The sequence below is a fragment of the Eulemur rufifrons genome, chromosome 28 (assembly GCF_041146395.1).
Source record: "Eulemur rufifrons isolate Redbay chromosome 28, OSU_ERuf_1, whole genome shotgun sequence".
NCBI classification, from domain to species: domain Eukaryota; kingdom Metazoa; phylum Chordata; class Mammalia; order Primates; family Lemuridae; genus Eulemur; species Eulemur rufifrons.
In genome coordinates this window covers 42,640,892-42,660,716 of record NC_091010.1, presented here as the reverse complement: position 1 = coordinate 42,660,716, position 19,825 = coordinate 42,640,892, and the positions used below count along the sequence as shown (strand labels likewise).

General features: G+C 40.9%; 1 protein-coding gene across 1 annotated transcript in view; it reads right to left on the bottom strand.

Moving 5' to 3' along the window:
* Positions 1-19,825, bottom strand: part of PLCE1 (phospholipase C epsilon 1) — a 252,787-nt gene that overhangs the window by 32,232 nt on the left and 200,730 nt on the right. Inside the window, exons 16-21 of the mRNA XM_069460026.1 lie at positions 19,612-19,719; positions 18,342-18,458; positions 16,868-17,026; positions 12,498-12,627; positions 8,734-8,855; positions 7,684-7,801 (exon numbers count right to left, since the gene is read on the bottom strand). Of these exons, the coding sequence (XP_069316127.1) occupies positions 7,684-7,801; positions 8,734-8,855; positions 12,498-12,627; positions 16,868-17,026; positions 18,342-18,458; positions 19,612-19,719 (754 nt within the window). The remainder of the gene's footprint in view (positions 1-7,683; positions 7,802-8,733; positions 8,856-12,497; positions 12,628-16,867; positions 17,027-18,341; positions 18,459-19,611; positions 19,720-19,825) is intronic.

The window sequence follows — 19,825 nt, the reverse complement described above, 5'->3', positions numbered from 1 at the left end:
ATTCCTTATGCCAAAGCTGCATTTCATCTTTGAGATGAAAATACACCTTCCAAGAACATCATCAGAGGAGACAGGGCAGAGTAGTGTTTAAGAGCATAGACTCTGGAGTGAGACACACCTGGATTAAACACTGTTCCTAGCAGTGCAACCTTGCACAAGTTATTTAACCTCTGTGAACCATGCCGTCTTCATCTGTAAAAGGGCTGTGGTCAGGAATAAATGAGATGACATACATAGACAGGTTAAGTGTCGCTTATCTGAACTGCTTGGGACCAAGTGTTTCAAATTTCAGATTTTTTCAGATTTTGGAATATTTGCATTATACTTACCAGTTGAGCATCCCCAGATGAAAAATCTGAAATCTGAAATGCTCCAATGAATATTTCCTTTGAGTGTCATGTCGGCCCTCAAAATGTTTTGAATTTTGGAGCATTTTGGATTAGGGATGTTCAACATATATATACTTAGCTGTGTGTCTTCTTCAGGAAGGTGCTCTGTTCATACCAACTGTTACTATTTATTACAGCTGAATGTGGGGCTTCTAACGTTTTTTTTCCTCCTAAGTACTCATAACAGCGAAGATGCACAAACTTAGACTATTGAGTTCTCATGCCTTGATCTTAATAGTTTATGTAAACTTTGCTCTCGACATAATTATAGAATATTTTTCTCCTAAGTAAAACCGATGAAGGGCCAGGGTGAGGGCCTGTGTTCATTCTGGGATTCTGCACACACCCTGCCACATGTCAATGTCCCCCAGAGGTATGCGAGCCCTTCTGTGAAGAGTGTGGTTGTTTTCCTGGGGTGGGGAAAGAAAGCAAGAAAACAAGGGCTGGGCGATCCATAAAGGGGAAGGACTTTTGACTGTGGGAAGGGGCCCAGAAAAATAACTGAAAGGAGCAACAAAGAACCTTCATCCACCTTGCTGGCTCATTTACCCATCAATGACAACATTTCCAGAAAGCCAACTATGTTCCAAATAGTGTGCTAATCACATTATATACTTTATTCCTAATTTTTACAGCAACCTGCAAGTTAGGAATGTTACACCTCTTTTAGAGATAAGGAATCTGGCCCGGTGCGATGGCTCACACCTGTAATCCTACAACTCTGGGAGGTCGAGGCAGGTGGATTGTTTCAGCTCAGGAGTTCAAGACCAGCCTGAGCAAGAGCAAGACCCCCGTCTCTACTAAAAATAGAAAGAAATTATATGGACAACTAAAAATATATATAAAAAGAATTAGCAGGGCATGGTGGCACATGCCTGTAGTCCCAGCTACTCGGAAGACTGAGGCAGGAGGATCGCTTGAACCCAGGAGTTTGAGGTTGCTGTGAGCTAGGCTGACATCATGGCACTCTAGCCTGGGCAACACAGTGAGACTCGGTCTCAAAAAAAAAAAAAAAAAAGAGATAAGGAATCTGAGGTGCACAGGAGCTACAGAGCTGTCCAAGTCAAGGTCACCGAGAGACAGAGCTGGGATTTAAACCCACACGGTCAGGCTAGTGGCTGCTCTCTTTCCCAGATGAGGCCCTCTAGTTAATTTTATGGCCTTCCTCTCATCCGTGTTTTTCCTTGTGGTTGTGAATGAAAATGCTTGTTTAGACATAGATGTTGAAACATCTGATGTTGGCTAAATCTTCAGGATACAAATTTATGAGATGTTCACCTAGCAAAAGACGAACAGGCATGTAAGAATAAATTGACCCCAGAGGCAGGTATGGTGGCACACGCCTATAGTCCCAGCTACTAGGGAGGCTAAGGCGGAAGATCCCTTGAGCCCAAGAATTTGAGGCCAGCCTGGGCAACATAGCAAGACTGCATCTCCATAAAGAAAAAAATTATTTAAAAAAAAGAATATATTGATTCCAGAGCATATGATGATATCTTCCTTCAGAAATCCTAATTTGTCTGGGGGCTGTGAAATCGACTCCCTGACTAGCCAAGTGACATACAGTCATGAGTCACATAATGACATTTAGGTCAATGACGGACCACATATACAACGGATTGTAATGGAGCTGACAAAGCCTACCACCTCATGCCATGGTAACTTTGTAGCACAACACATTGCTCATGTGTTTGTGGTGATGCTGGTATAAAGAAGCCCACTGCGCTTCCAGTCATATAAAAGTATAGTGTGTACAATTATGTAAAGTACATAGTATGTGATAATGATAATACTGTTACTGGTTTATGCATTTACTATATTATATATATATGTATATATATATATATTTATTTTGAAACAAAGTCTTCCTCTGATGCTCAGGCTACAGTGTAGTGGTTCAATCATAGCTCACTGCAACCTCAAACTCCTGGGCTCACATAGTTCTTCTGCTGTAGCCTCCCAAGTAGCCGGGACTACAGGTACACGCCACCATGCCCAACTAATTTTTAACTTTTCTGTAGAGCTGGTGTCTCACTACGTTGCCCAGTCTGGTCTCAAAACTCCTGGCCTCAAGCAATTCTCCCACCTTGGCCTCCCAAAGTGCTAAGATTACAGGTGTGAGCCACTGTGCTGAGCCATGTCTTAGTTTTTAACAAAAAAGTTTAAAAAGTAAAATAAATAAATAAATAAAATTTTAAAATAGAAAAAGATAACAATATATAGAAAGAAAATGTGTTCCTACAGTTGTATAATGTATTTGTGTTTTAAGCTAAATGTTACTAAAAAAAGAGACCAAAAGTTAAAAAAAAAAAAGTTTATAGGCCGGGCGCGGTGGCTCACGCCTATAATCCTAGCACTCTGGGAGGCCGAGGTGGGCAGATCGTTTGAGCTCAGGAGTTCGAGACCAGCCTGAGCAAGAGCGAGACCCCATCTCTACTAAAAATAGAAAGAAATTATACGGACAGCTAAAAATATATATAGAAAAAATTAGCCGGGCATGGTGGTGCATGCCTGTAGTCCCAACTACTCGGGAGGCTGAGACAGGAGGATCCCTTGAGCTCAGGAGTTTGAGGTTGCTGTGAGCTAGGCTGATGCCACGGCACTCACTCTAGTCTGGGCAACAGAGTGAGACTCTGTCTCAAAAAAAAAAAAAAAGAAAGAAAGAAAAAAGAAAGAAAAAAAGTTTATAAAGTAAAAAAATTACAGTAAGCTAAGGTTAATTTATTACTGAAGCAGGAAAAATATTTTTTATAAGTTTAGTATAGCCTAAGTGTATAGTGTTTATAAAGTCCACAGGAGCGTACAGTAATGTCCTAGACCTTCACGTTCACTCACCACTCACTCACTGACTCACCCAGAGCAACGTCCAGTCCTGTAAGCTCCATTCATGGTAAGTCTCTACACACGTGTACTGTTTTTTATCTTTTATACTGTGTCTTTACCGTACCTTTTCTATGTATCGATATGTTTAGATACACAAACACTTATCATTATGTCACAGCTGCCTACAGTATTCAGTACAGTAACATGCTGTACAGGTTTGTAGCCTAGGAGCAGTAGGCCATACCATATAGCCTGGGTGTGTAGTAGGCTGTACCATCCAGGTTTGTGTAAGGACACTTGATGATGTTTGCACAATGACAGAATCACCTAATGTCTCATTTCTCCAGCTGTATCCCCATTATTAAGTGCAGCATGCCTATATACGTAATCCGAGCTGGGCTTTCTTCTGGACGCCCTCTCTCGGACGCACTGGAGCATTCAAACATACTAGCGCTGGAGAAATCAGGAGAGAAGCTGAGTTTGGAGAGGGTCTGAGAGCCACTCAGGAGAAGCTACTTCTCCTTTCTAATTGAGTGAATTTCCTGCCACAGGCTGTGCAAGTCACAGCTGGGCCTTAACTTATGCAGTCACTGGGAGCTGCCTCAAAAGTCGTTTTCACTGGTTTTGCAAGATTTTGGGAGGCACTGAGGGTAATAAGTTTCTGTGAGCAGGGTTACCTCTCAGTGATGTATCTGAGAGCTCTGTTCTCAGCCCTGTCATGTCCTGAGCCATGTTCCTCTGCCCCCATGTCCCTCTGCCCCCAGGTTCCACCCCGAGGCATCCTTGCCCAGTCTGAGTAACCCGGAGCAGCACTCTCAGGGAGGATGGCAACACCCAGCCTGAAAGGAAAGGACGGGGGGATAGGGGGGTGGGGGGAAGGGAGAGGAGTCCTAATTCTAGGGACCCCACACCCAGCCAATGGAAGCTGTCCAAGCCAGCAGGGTCCCACTTTTGTGATTCAAATGGCTCCTTAGCACCACTGTTCAATGAACAAAGCTTGTCTCTCAACACTAGGAAAATGAGAGTGTGTGTCCAATGAATGGGCTGAAATCTGGAGGGCTCTTCCCAGGTGGCTTCTTTGGTGTAGGAATATGAATGATATAAATGAACCCTGGAAGCCACAGAATCTTCCAGATACGCCTCAGCATGGAATCCCTGATCACTTGCTTGTGGGCTGTGTGGTGGATCCAAAGGAGAATGAGGCAAAATCTCCCTCAGAATCAGACTTCTAAATCGTTTAGCTCTGCAGGCTCCCAAATCGCCTGTATTGAAAATTCAGGTACCAGGGCCTTGCAGCTACCTTCCAAATATAAATCCTAGTAGAGAGTCCTGAGAATTGGTGTTTTAAGCAAGTTGCCCGGATAATTCTGGAGATTTCAACAAGTCTGTTAAACAAGGATTCTAGTCAAATCCGATTTTGAGTGAGGACACTGAGGCTCAGGAGGATCTGCCTTGGCCAAAGTCACGGAGCATGGTGACTAAGAGCCCAGGCCTCTGACCAGTGACCTTACCCGATGATCTTGTCACCATCTAATATTTCTCTTAGAAGGCTGTGCTCTTGGCTGGGGAACAATGAGAGGCCCAGGAGGTGCCCGAACACACGCCTATAAATGCAAGGACCTCCCAGAGGAGGCATCGCCACTATGGGTTGAAGAGTCTCAGATACTCACAAGGACCCTTGGCCTTGGAGTTTAGACAGTGGCCAAGGGGAGCAGGAAGGACAGGCCAGGCTGGGAACATGGTCTGAGAAAAGGGCTGGCAGCTGGAAAGGCTGAAGAATATGTAGGTGCCCGATCAGAGTGCGGAATTCAGGGGAGCTTGGTGGGAACTATCTGGAAACTAAGTTAGTAAGGTCATTAGACAAAAACACCATGTCTTTCTTTTTTCTACTAGAGGGAGAAGAAAAACAGGAAGATATAAGTACTAAATGTAACTGAGAAACAAACCCTAAGAGAAAGCAGGTAGGAAACACTCAGCTTCGTGCATGGCGAGGGGAAACGAGCACAGCACTGGAGGTGAGACGCTCGAGTTCTGGCTCCTGCCCTGGCAATGAACTAGGCTCCTGGTGGTGGGGAAGTTCCTCGATTTCTGTGGGCCTCATGCCACATGACCTTTGGGTTCCTCACTGCTCTGAAGGGTTTCTTTTGTTTTTTGCACATGGCTCTTAGGAAGGGACTTGGGATGATGAAAGGTGAGACACATTGAAACTGACAATGTAGCAAAATTAAAATCAATAGTGTAGCGAAATGAATATTGTATGGCATTTTCCCAATGTGCATCAAAACAAATAATAACAATGAATATTTAGAAGGTATAATAACAATGATTCCCACAACGCAATTTAGTTATTTTGAGAACGGAAATAAAAGTTTGGGAAAGAAAAATGTAAGAAACTTCAATTACTAAAAAATAAAACTAAAATGCAGTATACCTATAAAGAACATGAGCTATGTTTTTTTAAAAAAGAAAAAACAACTTATTTGGAATTTTAAAACTAAGCTAAACAACCACATGCTTAGTCTGTGCCTCAGGTCAGAAGCTCGACTGAATGACTCCTCGATGCCTCCACGATTCTCTGTTGGTAAAGAAACTTTATCTTCCACACTGACTTCAAATATCCTTGGGAATCTGTGCTCTTTATTTACGCAGAGCTTGAGAAGGGAAGACAAAGCCAGGGCAATGGTCTGAGTGTAGCATCAGCTGCATTCTTGGAGAATAAGAGACGCAGTGAGTGTGACTCTTGTTCAGAGTGGCCCTCATACTTGCTCCTGGGATGAAGGACAATGCCAGCCATGATGCTTTGACAGGTAAAGGATTTTACTCCACCATAAACACAGTTTCACCAATTGCAAATATGATCATATTGCACTTACGTGACATAAAGCATGATCTGTGAAACTAAACCTACATGGCTAGGCTCTTGTATTTCCTTGAAAGCTTTGCTTATTACTTATTCATTCCTATCCTCCACAATAGGATAGCTAGCAAACAGTTGCAGCTGCCAAAAGCTAAAAAATAGTTTATGAGAGAAAACTTAGAATTAAGAAAGTTCTCGCTATGATTATTTTTTCTTCTGATGTGTGAAAAGGCCACTATTACCTAATTTTTGAATAGCCCAATATCTCTGTCCCGTTTGCCAGGCACAGCAAGAGACTGGACCTGAGTTCAGTCCATCTTGAAAAGATGAGAGCTGGCATTTTAACGCCCCTCCAGGCCAAGTTTTGTAACCTGTTTACTAACATTTAGACTGATCTTCCAATCCCAGCCACTTTCTTGTCCTTAGAAATCTTGTGCAAAGGAATCTTTTTTCTTCATATAAGGAGATGAATTTTTCTGACTTCCATATATTCATGGACTTTCCTGTTTGCCCTCCACCTCCTGGTGCCCCATTTGTGGGACACATAATTGGGTGAGCTCACTGATGACCGATTCTAAGGAAAGAGGCAGGGTAGTGTAATGGTTAAGGGCAGGACTTTGAAGACAGGTAGGCTTCAGAATAGAAGATCTAACATATATTAACTGAAATGAATGCTTCTTTGGGAAGTGGTTTATCAAAGTTCACTGTACTTCTAGAAATGGCCAGTTGGGGGATCCTCCCCTCCCACTGTACCCCCATCCTTGGTCCTTGTGGTTTGAGTGGAGCCTCACTGTCAAGCTCAGGGATGGAGCTTTTGATAAGGGCTCCGGTCAGTCAGAGCACTGCACCTGCTGGACACAGTAATTGGTTAAGGATTGGGCAAAGGACTCAATGAGAACCATGAAACTTCTGCTGGAAGTTCTGAAAGAGACGCTTACACTGAAGCTGAATCTGGAAGCATCTAGTACCAGCCAGCTATAGCTGTCTTACAACCACAAAGGGAATAAAAGGAATGAAACCAACACAATGGAGGCAGAAGGAAAAATGAAGGGGCAGAAGGGGAGAGAGACAGTATGTGCCTTGGGTCAAGCTATACCTGGAACTTGTATATCTTCATTTTTCAAGACATGAGCCAATACATTTCCCACTTTGCTTTAGTCAATTTCTGCTACTGTCAAACAAGAGACTTAACTGATGGACTCTGAAACCTTGGGCAAATTACTTTATCTCCTTCAGACTACGTTTTATTTAAAAATGGGATAATACCATCTACCTCATAGAATCATTATAAATAGTCAAAAAGATGATGTATGTAAAATATTTAGCACAAATCCTAGTAAGTACTTAATACCTTTTAGTCATTAGATATTGTGAATATATTACTATATCATTATTATTATTAACTATTATGAAAAGATATGTGATCTGGAAAATGAATATTTTATCATATTTTCGTTCATGAACATCAAAGCAAATTGTTTAGAAAGTATTATAACAATGATTTCAGCTACACAGTTTAGTTATTTTGAGTGTCCACAATGCCCAGGTAAATAAATAGCACATGTTTATCCTTGGGGATCTCTAAATGTTACAGATGATATTGCTTACTCTTACCTGGAAATTTTACTGCTTGGCAATAGATGACAAGATCAGAAAGCTCTGGTGCGATCTGTCTGCTTTCCTTTTTATTCTGAGGAAGATAAAATTCTTCTCCCAGCTCCATGTCATAGACCTATCAAGGGAAAAGAATACAATTTTACATGGAAGGTGCATGCCACCCCCCTCTGAGTTCCTGAAGCTCGTTATCTGTACTTCTCAGGTGTCATCAGTGTGTTTGCCCTTGCTTGGTTAATTATCCACATACATGTCCTAACAGCTTTCCTAGAGTAAAAGCTTCCTGAGGGCAAGGAATGAGTCTAATTCATCCTTCATCTTCCCTTAATGCTTAGTCCACTGTTATACCTGTGGAACAGTCAATGTGCCTTTGTTAAATAAATGGAGGATCGACTATATATCTTCTATAGCTAAAATTTTTGACATATTTTATTATTCTATTCTCCAATAATATCACTGGAACTATGTCTATAGCTTTGCTCAGGGTCTATATACCGTTAGGCACTTGAGGGTAGGGTCTAGGTATCTCATTTATCTTTCAGTGTCGTTCTTCTGTTCACACTTCACAATCCATTTATCTTCTTGGTTACCCCAAATGCTCTTAAAACTTCTTGCAATTCCCTGAATATATCATGCTGTCCTTTTGGCCTGAATGCCCTGTTTTTGTCTGCTTGGCTAAATCTTCCTTCTCAAACATCATTTTCCCTGGGAGCGTGTCCTTGATTCTCTGTTAACACAGTGTAATCACTGGTCCCTGCATTTCTATATAGGCACTGTTGACATGTCTGTCTCCATCACTAACCATCCCATGCACTAACTACATCAGTGCTTGCAGCACATAAACCTTCAGCAGGTATTGGCTGGATTAATCAATGGCTAACCTTCCACAATTGGAAGGTGAATGTCCTATAATATCACTTTGTGAACTCTAGCATCTAAGGGAAAGTGAAGGGAAAGGTGAACGGGACAGACAGGGAGGAAGTAGACTCCCACTTGAAACTGACAAGAGTACCACGTCCAAGTGTCATTTAACAAAAACCATTCACCAACCTTTCCTTTGTTGCAAGCAGAGTTATCTGCTTTCTTTATCCTCTTGGGGATTTCTTCACTATACTCAAACTGAAGCTTGTCATTACATGATTTATTTTCAGGTCTGTCCTCCAAAATGTTGTCTGAAAATGAGTTAGCGGGCTTCAGTGAAAAAGAACCAAATGTCACACGTAAGAGCTACATGTTTATCAGTACAAGGACATCCAGATACTTGTACTTATCTGAAAGAGTGTGGCTCTGGCTACTTGTTACCAAAAGGATGGCTTGAAGCGTAATTTTAAAAATTGGGTTGGTGTGTTTATTTTCAATTTAATTGACTCATTTACCAGTAGTTTTTGTACCACATAGACATAATCTGAATGAGAATGCTCATTTTCATCCAGATGATTGAAACTGTGCAAATATTATAGAAGATATCCTGAGTCAAGAAGCTGACAGCATACAAATTTGGGAAGGATTTAGTGGTTGAAGCACTTCTAGATGGTATATGCATGATTTAATCACTCTCACTTTGAAATGAAATTATTTGCTTCTTTTACCCTGAGAAATGTCAAAACCGGGGGGAGTGGGGAGATTATTATGTGCAACGCAAAGCTTTCATAATTATAATTAATATGAAAGTAAAGTTTTCATGATTATTATTAATTTAAGTGATAATCATAAAAACAGGAATTAAAATATATCTAAATATATCCAAGAGATAATCTTATACTTTGCTCTTTTTTTTTTGCATTTCTATTCAGAATGATTCTAAAAGTGTCAGAGGTATGTCATGATTATGCCCTTTTAAAATGGAAAACAAGAAAGGTAATTTCTTACTCAAGATTTACTATCTCATTAGACCACAGAATGCTTAGACCAAAATATCCTTATACCAAATCAAGGCCATGCAGGCTGCCAAGGAGTAAACAAGATATATATTTTCATTACATTTGTATTCATAGAAGTGTCACAAGTTCATGCTAATCAGGCCCAAGAAATTGGAAGCAGAGTGCTGACATCCATGCAGTTAAAATGCCCAGTTCAAATGACGTTTACCTTCCTGACCGTTAGGAGCGGGAGAGGCAGTAAGGACATCTGCTACAGAAAAACAGAATGAGAAAGTCCATAAAAGTAAGGAGAATTAAGACAAAAGGCCAGACAAATTAAAGGAAGGTACGAAGTAAAGCATAAATAACAACAGCTTAGATTACAAGGTAAATGAAACAAGAAATGCTCTATAGATTTAATATTTTGACTATTAAGAGATGCAAGGGCTAGCAATAAAAGAAATGCAAACATTGTTAACATGATTCATGCCAAGGGCTGTGACATTCATGTTACATATTTTCAGCTACTGCCTGTTATAATACTCTCAATATGACTTTATTTCAAATAGAGAGAAATCGATTGATTTGTTAAAATCATGCAATCATTGTCATAGAATATGCCTGCATTCATTTGTAAACTCCAATATTCATTTGTGCCTCAATATTTGTTCAAAACTAGTCATAAAGTAAACAAGGTTGGGGGAAAAGTCTATATTTAATTCATTAAATTCAATAAAATAAATATTCATTAAGAATTTATTATCTAAAAGGCAGAGCAGCAATTCCCAAAAATACATGACCCTCAGTTGCAACTTCCTTAGGGTTTTCTTGCAATAATTCTGTGGCTAGGCATCATCTCATTTTTATAGCCAAAAGGGTGTTAGATTAATTCCCTCATTTTATGGGTATGACAACTGAGGAATATAGCTGTCACAGAGATAAACTGGGCACCCCGATTTTAGAGATGAGTTCTTAACCTGGGCTGTCTGTGAGGGCCACAGGAGGCTTGTGAAATTCCTGCAATCGTATGCAGAATTTTGAGAGTGTGTTTTATTTCTCTGAGGTGATAGGTCACAAGCTTCCATCTGATTCTCAAAGGGACTCATCATTGCAAGAAGCTTAGAGACCTCGGAGGTCCCCCTAAGAAGCCATTCAGAGGGGTCTTTCAGGGAAATGGAAATGCCCATGTCATGGTAGTGGACTTAAGTTGTCATAGATCATGGATGTTAGTGCTAGAAGCGGGGGAGAACATCACTAAACACTTCACAGAACCTTTTTATTACACATCTGAGGCACCTAAAGCTGAAAGTGGTAAAAAGACCCAGGTCTCACAGCCCGAGGGAGCGGAGCCTGGCGGGGCCCCTTGTCCACCGATACTCCCTGCCAGCACAAGTGGGCTTTAAAAATTCTATGGAACTATTGTAGAAATTCCGTGGTGTAGGGTTAAATTTTACTCTCCCAACTGAAAATAAACCAGACAGATCTTCCTTTGACCTGTTTTGTTATTTGCAAATCAAAAGCATCTATAACAATACTTAAAAAAAACCTTCTCCTTTCCTGTTCTCAAAAGTCCAGAAAAAGCACAGGAGGAATTCATGAAAGAGAGTGTTAATCTGTCTTCCAGTGGACTCATTTCTTATTGGGGCAAATGACATCTGGATTGGTTGATTTCTCCAGTGTGGTTTTCATTTCACATCCAAATCAATTTGTTTTTCTCTGGGACATTACCATGACTGTAGTAGAAATCCATGGGGAAGACTAACTCAGTACAAAAATATTCACATTCCCATGACTTTGCAGGAATAGGCTGCAAAGAAATTGTCTTGATTTCTTTTAATTTTCTCCCTCTCACTATCTGATGAGATGTACCCCCTCTCATGGGGTTTCAGGACAAGTAAATTAGCTTTTGGTTGATGGCATAAAGCATCAACTGCTACTAAGAACAAATATGAAACGGACACAGCCTGGTATTGTATTTGGGGCCAGAAAGAGACTGCGCTGTAAACCAGCAATGGAAGCTCACGGAACTGAACCGTGATTGGAGACAACCCCGAGGGGCTGTCAGTTGTCTTAATGCCAGTGGCTAATAGTTGCTGGTCTGAGTATATCTTTATATTTAGCAAAACAATTATTCTACATAGAAACAATATATTCTACATATGTAAAGTTTATATAAATAGGAACCTTGGCATTTTCTTATTACTATACTATTGTCTTTCAGAAGTCGCCAAAATGAAACAGTCTATCAACAATGGTACCTAAGAGAACATTTTGCAATCTCCAGCAAACGACAACAATTTAGTACATTTGCCACACATTTGAAACCTCATTCTCATGTGAGAAGAATCCTTTACTAGCAATCTGTAGTTAACATCGTTCATGTGACTTTTTTGTACTGCATCATTAGCCATCGCCCATGTTTTGGGGGGCTAGAAGGAAATATCCTGTTGGCTTTTTAAATATGAGAACCAGGGAGGGAAGGGAAATGAGGATCCTTTCTGTTCCACACTCCTAGAACGCCAGCGTGAGAGGATGAAAGGAGGAACGGAGCACAGAGTGCTGATGCTGCCCCCTGCAGGTGGTGCAGGAAGGAGCACGGATTCAGCCACCGTCTACCATTCCTGCCAAGGGCATCAGCCACACCAGAAACTGAAAACCTGAAAATGGGGTTTCTCTGCTGTAATTTCATCTCTCCTCTAGAAACCCATCTTAGGAATGATCCCTTGTTGCTTCCAGCACCCATCTCTTGGTTCCTTGAGTGGTGGCTGTGGTGGCTAACAGAATCCCCTTCCTCATCTTGGTTCTTGCTAAGTGACCGGATTCAGAAACTCTGGGACAACATTACAACAATCTGAATTGTTGGTCTGTGGAGCTCCAGAACTTATTTTTGAAACAAAATGTGGAAAATCATCCGAGCATTTCCCTGCACACAGCATGGGGCTCTGTTTCTCTTACCATCAGAAAGGGATTCATAGTCATAGTCGTATTCATCCTCTTCATCTTCCTCTTCCTCGTTGCTAGCAGGTGGGGGGTTGGCACTCCCACCATTATAAGCCTGTGCTTGCATGGATGCCAACTGATGAGCCTGTAAGACAGCAATAATCAAAACTGCAGATGCCAAGCTTTCGTTTCTAACCTCCAAAACTACCACTTAATGTTTCCCACAGCCATTAAAAGTGGCTTAACCTATTTTGATACATTTAGGAGAGGGAAAAAAAAACCTAGATTTATTTAAAATGCAACGTCAACACCTGGGTGAATGTCAAAATTCCTACAGGAAGGATCCTGGAGCTTTTAGGAACAGTCCCAAGGAAGCTGCGTGCCAGGTTCCCTGAAGCAAAGCCTCTAAGGGAAACCTTTGGTGCTTTGTAGAACCAGTGTCAATCCCAGATGACTGACGAATGTGAATCAGCCCATCAGTTTTTGAAAGGTAAGTCTCTACTAAGAGAACTATTTTTTTTTTCCTTCTTAAAATACTTACGGGCCTCTGACCTTGAGAACAATGTTCAAATCTCTATGGACAAAGAGACCAAAAGAATAATTGTTGGTTTAAATAAAGTTTTTTCAACAGACTTTATCTGAACTGTAAATCAGATTAACAAAACAGGCTTTGAAACTTTAGGAAGCTTGATGTATGTGGCCAGGGAGGTCATGCGCTTCCATGTTCTACTGGAATTACCATGAGGTGACAGCATAAGACATAAGCATCAACATAGGTCTGGGAACCTGGCATAAGGACATGATCTGCAATACAGGAAAAGATACTTGTATGAACTAAAAATAGGAAACAACTTAAAAGTCCAGCAACAGAAGAATTGGGTCAGGAATGGTATAACCACTTGAAAGAATGAGATGTGAAAAAATAATTTTATTAATATATCTTTATTGAATTAAGGAATTTGTTCAATATTTACATATTGATTATAATATATTTTTATTGAATATATTATATATATGCACACACATACACAATTCATGTATGTGTGCATATATAACATATATAATATGTATATGTGAACATATATCTATACATTTAAATATATACATATATATGTAAATATACATATAATTCTGTATTCTTTGTGTGTGTGTATATATAAAGTGCAATGATATGGAATGGCATTCACAGAAAGGCTAGATACTAAATGTTAATACGGCAGGGATTCTTGACTTGTTTTTGTATCACAGACCCCTCTGGAAGTCTGGTGAGGTAAGATCCCTTCTCAGAATGATGTTTTAAATGCATAAAGCAAAATGATTACAAAGGAAAAAAATAATGTTGAATACAGCCATTAAGTATTATAAAAACAAATCTGTGCTATTAGAGTATATGTGTTTCTTTAATACAGGAAAAACTATGTTTTTTTCTTTTGTTTTACTTGATCTGTAGGTCAAGTAACATTTTTGAAAATATTAATATAATGAGCATAAATAATTCTTGGAGATATTAGCAACAACTGTGAAGTAATGTGAAAAATCTAACATTTCTATTGGTAACAAAGACATAGATGCTGCCAATGTTATTGTGGTTTGTTCTCTGCATTTATAATAAGAGAAAATGCTAAGTTTCGGCTAGAAGTTTGTGAAAATAAAGATGTAATACATTTTTTTCCCATTTACATTCCTGGACTCCTTGAATTCAACTGTAGCTATGACCAAAGTTAAGAACTCCTGTAATGTAGGTTGTGTTTGACATGGAATTATGTATGTTTTAAAATAATTCTCTATTCCTAAATTTTTTTGAAATGTAGTAATATCTTTATAATAAAGATGTATCTATAAGGAATATGCAATTTAGGCTGTGTCTACATCTAGATAAATGTATTTCAATGCAGTCCATTCCATATAATTGGACATTGTCTAGGCTGAGATTTCTCAAAGTGGGTTTTATGTGGCTCTGTGGGTGTTAATCACTGTTGTGGAAAAACTGACAATTATGGTAACCACAAAACAAAATGAAAGTTTGGAAACAGCAGCTTAACTAAACCAAAACACATTCCTCCCACAGGCTTTCACATAGCCTTCATTTAATACATTAAAAGGCATCATGATTCTTCAAAGATCTCCAGTGCAGCATTTCCCACGCTTATTTAACCAGGGAATTTTTTTTTTTCCCTTTTCTTTATTTTCTTAGAGTGTCTCATAGAATTAGTGTTCTTCAAAGCTTTGAAGAATCTGTTCTAGGCACAAGGGAGCCACCAAAGCAAGTCTGCTCATCACGGATAAGAGAAGGGCCTGGACTCAGGGAGCACTCAAGGTAGGGCCAAGTTCTGGGGACGAGGAAAGAGCTGGGCAGACCCCCTGGCAGGAGAGTGTGAGATCTGTGTGGGGGAAAGACACCACTCAGAGAGCCACAGAGAGCCGTGTCAGAAAGCGGAGTGCCAAGGCCCCCCAGACGCTCAAACAGAAGCATGGGAGACATGGCACATGGACAGCGAAGAGCTGACACCCTTCTTCTTTGCAATATCTTACTTATTCTGGGGCAGAAAAATAGGATCCCAGCCCTTGAATAAACAACTCAGTTATAGGTTAGGAGTTTAGAGCTGGTGGTTGGAGGAAAAGACTGGCTGCGATGGGGCTAGGCAAGGGCCACGTCTCACCCTCCTCTGCTCCCCCGGTACCCAGCACAGTGCCTGTCACCCGGTGTGAATTGTTTCAGTGCAGAATTGAGTCTTCTGGGTGGAGCTCAGGAGATGAAGGTCAGAATCCTGCAGAGTTCTGATGGGGTATGGTTAGAAGGCGTCAGTAAGAGCCTTGCACAAGCCTGGGCAGACGGAGGACTTCAGACATCCTGCTCTGCCTCAGTCCGTCCTTCCTCAGGGTGAGTTCTTTGTGTGGAAATCACCCAGGCCTTCCCAGTTAGGGGTTAGGTCCCAGCATACTGGCGCTCTGGGCATTCACTCGGCTTGTTTGAGGTCAGGTGGCTGAGTTTAGACCCACAGCCTCCAGAGAACTAAAAGGCCTTGCAGATAGGATTCTGGAATCATTGTCAGTGCTCCCTGGGAAACCATCACTGGGGGGTTGAAAGCAGTCTTAGAAATCTGGAAATGGGATCACATTGTCCCATTTTTCCAAAATGAGGAAGAGGTAAACTGTGGAAATTATACTGTGGGCAGGGTCAAGGTGATACCTGCCCAAATTTCAGGATGGATTATTAATTAGCTAGTTTGTGAGAACAACAAATTGGTGGCCCTCAGGACCGACTTCACCTCCAGACCAGCCTTGTTTGGCTGGTGCAGAGTTCTAAAAAGAATTTAATCAGAGCTGTTCGTTTATGGGACATGAATACTCCATTCCTGTCCTTGCCACTTCCAGCTGCCCTGTATCCAGCTGTCCCCTTACATTGATGTTTCCTGCTTGGGCCTTGGAGGTGTCCTGGGGTTGGGGAATGTGTACCTCCAGAGTACACAAAGACTCCAGGGATATACAGGTTCAGATGTTTTTAAAAGAATCAGTTTCTGGGTCCTCAACATCTATGTGCATGTACTCTTCTAAAAATAGGCCAGTCTAGACCAGATGTGGTGGCTCATGGCTGTAATCCCAGCACTTTGGGAGACTGAGGCAGGAGGATCCCTCAAGCCCAGGAATTTGAGGTTACAGTAAGACATGATCATGCCACTGTACTACAGCCTGGGTGACAGAGCAAAACCTTGTCTCTAAAAAAATTAGTAAATAAAAATAAATAAAAAAAAATAGGCTGATCTAAGAACCAATGTAGAGTTAGCTAGTTTCAAAAGTGATGTTTTACGGCCAACAGTGCCCTCCTAAAGGACAGATAGTTTGCCGGCTGTCATGCCGTAGGATAAGTAAGCACAGCCTGGCATATGGACTCAGTGTCCTGACCTGAGCTTGTTCGTAGACCCTTGGACTTGTGGTGCTTGGGCACAGATCTCCGTGGGTGAGGTGGGAGTGGGAGCACCTGGGGACACTGCACCTCAGTGGTACACGGGGATCACAAGGCTCCTGCTATTGGGTTTCCACGACAGACCCCATGCCAAGTCTCCCCCTAAAGGGGACTATAGCAGCCACTGTGGGATTGACAGCCCTGAAGCTCGGTTCCAGACACAACAGTCACATATCATCCCACACACAATAAATTAAACATTCTATGTGGGAACAATCCCATAAATTAAATTTTAGGTGAGTGGGATGAGAGAATGTATTGGTCTATGAAACGAAAAGCTGAAAATCAAATTTATCATTTCAGGAAACTCAGTTTTCAAAGATTGGTTACCCAGAAGGTTATCTGAAAGGTCAGAATGACGTGAATCTCTCTGTTCTAAGCACACAGCCTGTTCACAACCCATTTAACAAGAGGGGGGTACCTTTTGCTTTAAGATATCCACTGGTGTCTGATGGGCTTTTAGCTTCTTGTTTTTAAGAAGGACCTTCCTCCTAAGTTGGTCAGGTGAGGGAAGCATTGGGTCATCTGAGAAATCAGTCTCAAATAAGAATTTAGCCACCAGCTTTTCTCCAAACACAGTCTAAAAAAGAATAAAGGAAAACATATAATCAATGCCTTTTATCTATACTTGATAAATATATTTATATTTCATAAATATATTAAATATATCAGTCTAGTTGAGTTGTTTTAAAAATCCTGGAAAGAGGAGCTAGGAAAGAAGTTTTTTCCCCCTCCCCACAGTTTCTCCCTGGAAGGAAGGGAGGTGTCAGAAGGACAGGAGGAGAGATCTAGGCTGCTTTGCAGCTGAGGCCGGCTCTATTTGGGAAAATGTTCTAGGATCTGATGTACTAATAAAGAAAACAGAGATTCAGTTGGGGGCTGTAGTTTGTAGAATATGGTCTGTTCCAGGTGAGGACAAGAACTCAAAAAGATAGAAATCTTGGAGGGGGTAGGGAGTGGGGATAAAGATGAAAGACAATAGGGAGAATTTGCCCCCATAAAGTATGAAGAACCACAGATGCAATTCTCACAAAGATTTTGAGCACTGATCTCCAAAGCAGTGTCTCTCAAGGAGGTGGGTGGTGGGAGGGTAGACACAGGATGATCTACTGGAGTGAGGGTAGAAAATATGGCAATTTCTATTTCTACTTTTTTTTGGTTTTTTTTTTTTAGAGATGGGGTCTTGCTATGTTGCCCAGGCTTGCTTTGAACTCCTGGGCTCAAGTGATCCTAAAAGCTAGTTATTTTTTAATTTAAAAAGAACAAAAGTCAAAGCTTAGGACAAGGCAATATGAAAGGCTAATTTTGTTGGCATTAGTATTGGGGGACATGTCCTTTTGTCTGTGCTCCTCCCTCCCACTGTTTCTACAAATGCCTCTACCGGTGGAGGAAAGGGGAAGTATAATGGAATATCTGCTCCTAAATCTGGGTGCATTAGAGTTCCCCTGTGTAAGGAAGGGCTGACTGTTAACACAGCAACTGTTCTGGCCAATCTAAGCTTTTGCTAATTTGGATACCACTACTGTAGTGTGGGCCATGAGAAGATTTGACTTCCTTGCTCTGAGATATGTTTAGCTTTTCCACATACAACTGACAGGTGACATCGTGCCATCCCTAACTTGTGGTACCAGAAGCCTTATCTCCTATCGCTTTCTGGAAAGGGCCAGGAGACCAGAGAACAATGCTTATATCACTTCAGCTGAAAAGAGGACCATTCCACAGAGGGCCGGAGCACCCAGCACAGCCCCATTTCTCAGGTTTGTGGGACCCTAATTGTATATGCATCATGGCCGAGGTCCAGCTGTGGTGTGGAACACAGGGGCCCCATGTGAAACCCAATGACAATTGCAAGACAAGGGCCAAGATACCATCCTGCCTCTTAGGTGAGAGCTCACCTTGAAAATTTCTGCCATTTTTCGTTGCTGAGGCAATGAACAGTGGTTTTCAATTGATATGATGATTGGCAGGTCAGACTTGATGAAGGCACTGCGATCAATGGCTTCAACCACTTCCTGTGAGGACCAGAACAGCTCGTTAGAGTCTAGATATCTGTCCAGGGTGGTCAGAAGGCAAGGTACTGATAGCCACAGAAAGCATCGCAATCATTGCATGCAGCAGGCTTGGGCTGAAGGTGATCTTTATCTTTTCAAATGTATTATTTTCAAATGAAGCAACAGGATAAGGCTATTTTATATAAATGCATTTAACTCTTCAGATTGAATCTTGTTCATATACTAAAAGGAACAGCTATCACTATGTTGAATTTAACAATTTCATATATATATATATATATGCACACACACACATATATATACACACACATACACATAGTATATTGCAGATAAAAGTTGCTATTTTGTTACAGTATCAAATATAATGAGGCATAGATGTTTTCCTGCTTTCAAGGACTTTATGATTTATTTGGGGGCAATAAGACAAAGTGATATATTCACATGTAATTATATGTATATGTAAACATAGCTATCAACTCATCTTCCCGGCAATATAGAGTACAAGAGTTTTAAGAGTGCTGCATAGGAAAATGAGTTAAGGAGAAAATGGATTTTAGTCACTATCTGTACATCTAAGAGAAAAATAATATTCCTTCGCAGCCCGGCCACAGTTCAGAGAAAAAGGATGTTTCACAGCCTAAGGCTTTTTGAATGAAGATAGTAATTGCACAACTCAACTAATAAGCTACTCAGAATTTGAAACAATAATCCAATGAGACCAGTCTTCCTGGGCGACCAATCTTCTGTGGTGGAACTGATGCTAATTACTTTATAATGTTAATTATTTAATCATCATCTAACACATGATATTGGCCTTTGTCAGCATGACACCAGGGCAAATGACCTTTAATTCCTGCCTTTATATATCATATCATGTAAAAATTACAACAATATTATTACATGCTAACTAAGATAAGGTAATGGTTACTAACTTTGGTTGAATGGGAATCTAGTGAGAGTTCTAGATCAAATTCCAGAAAAATGAACATACGCTCATTCCACATGATACTACAAACACTTTTGGGAAGTCCATTCAGACCCAGCATAAGGACCCTCGACATAAAGGTATAATTGGGTACAGTCACTGATTTGAATGATAAATGAAGACAATGTCTCTTTCTGATTTGATTTAAAGAAAGTTGTGAAGCATTACCTTGAAGGGGATCTTGGTTGTCAGTGTATGTCCATGGTAAATGATGGGCATTCCATCATCTCCATCCCAGCAGTCCAACTCTACACTCCGACAGCCTTGCAAGAGGACCTGTGTGATCAATGAGTGAATCCACTCCAGATGAGCACCTGGAGATAAAGCCTCAAACTAAACCCAGCACATAGTTCTACGTATCAGTCAGCATTCACATTCAGGG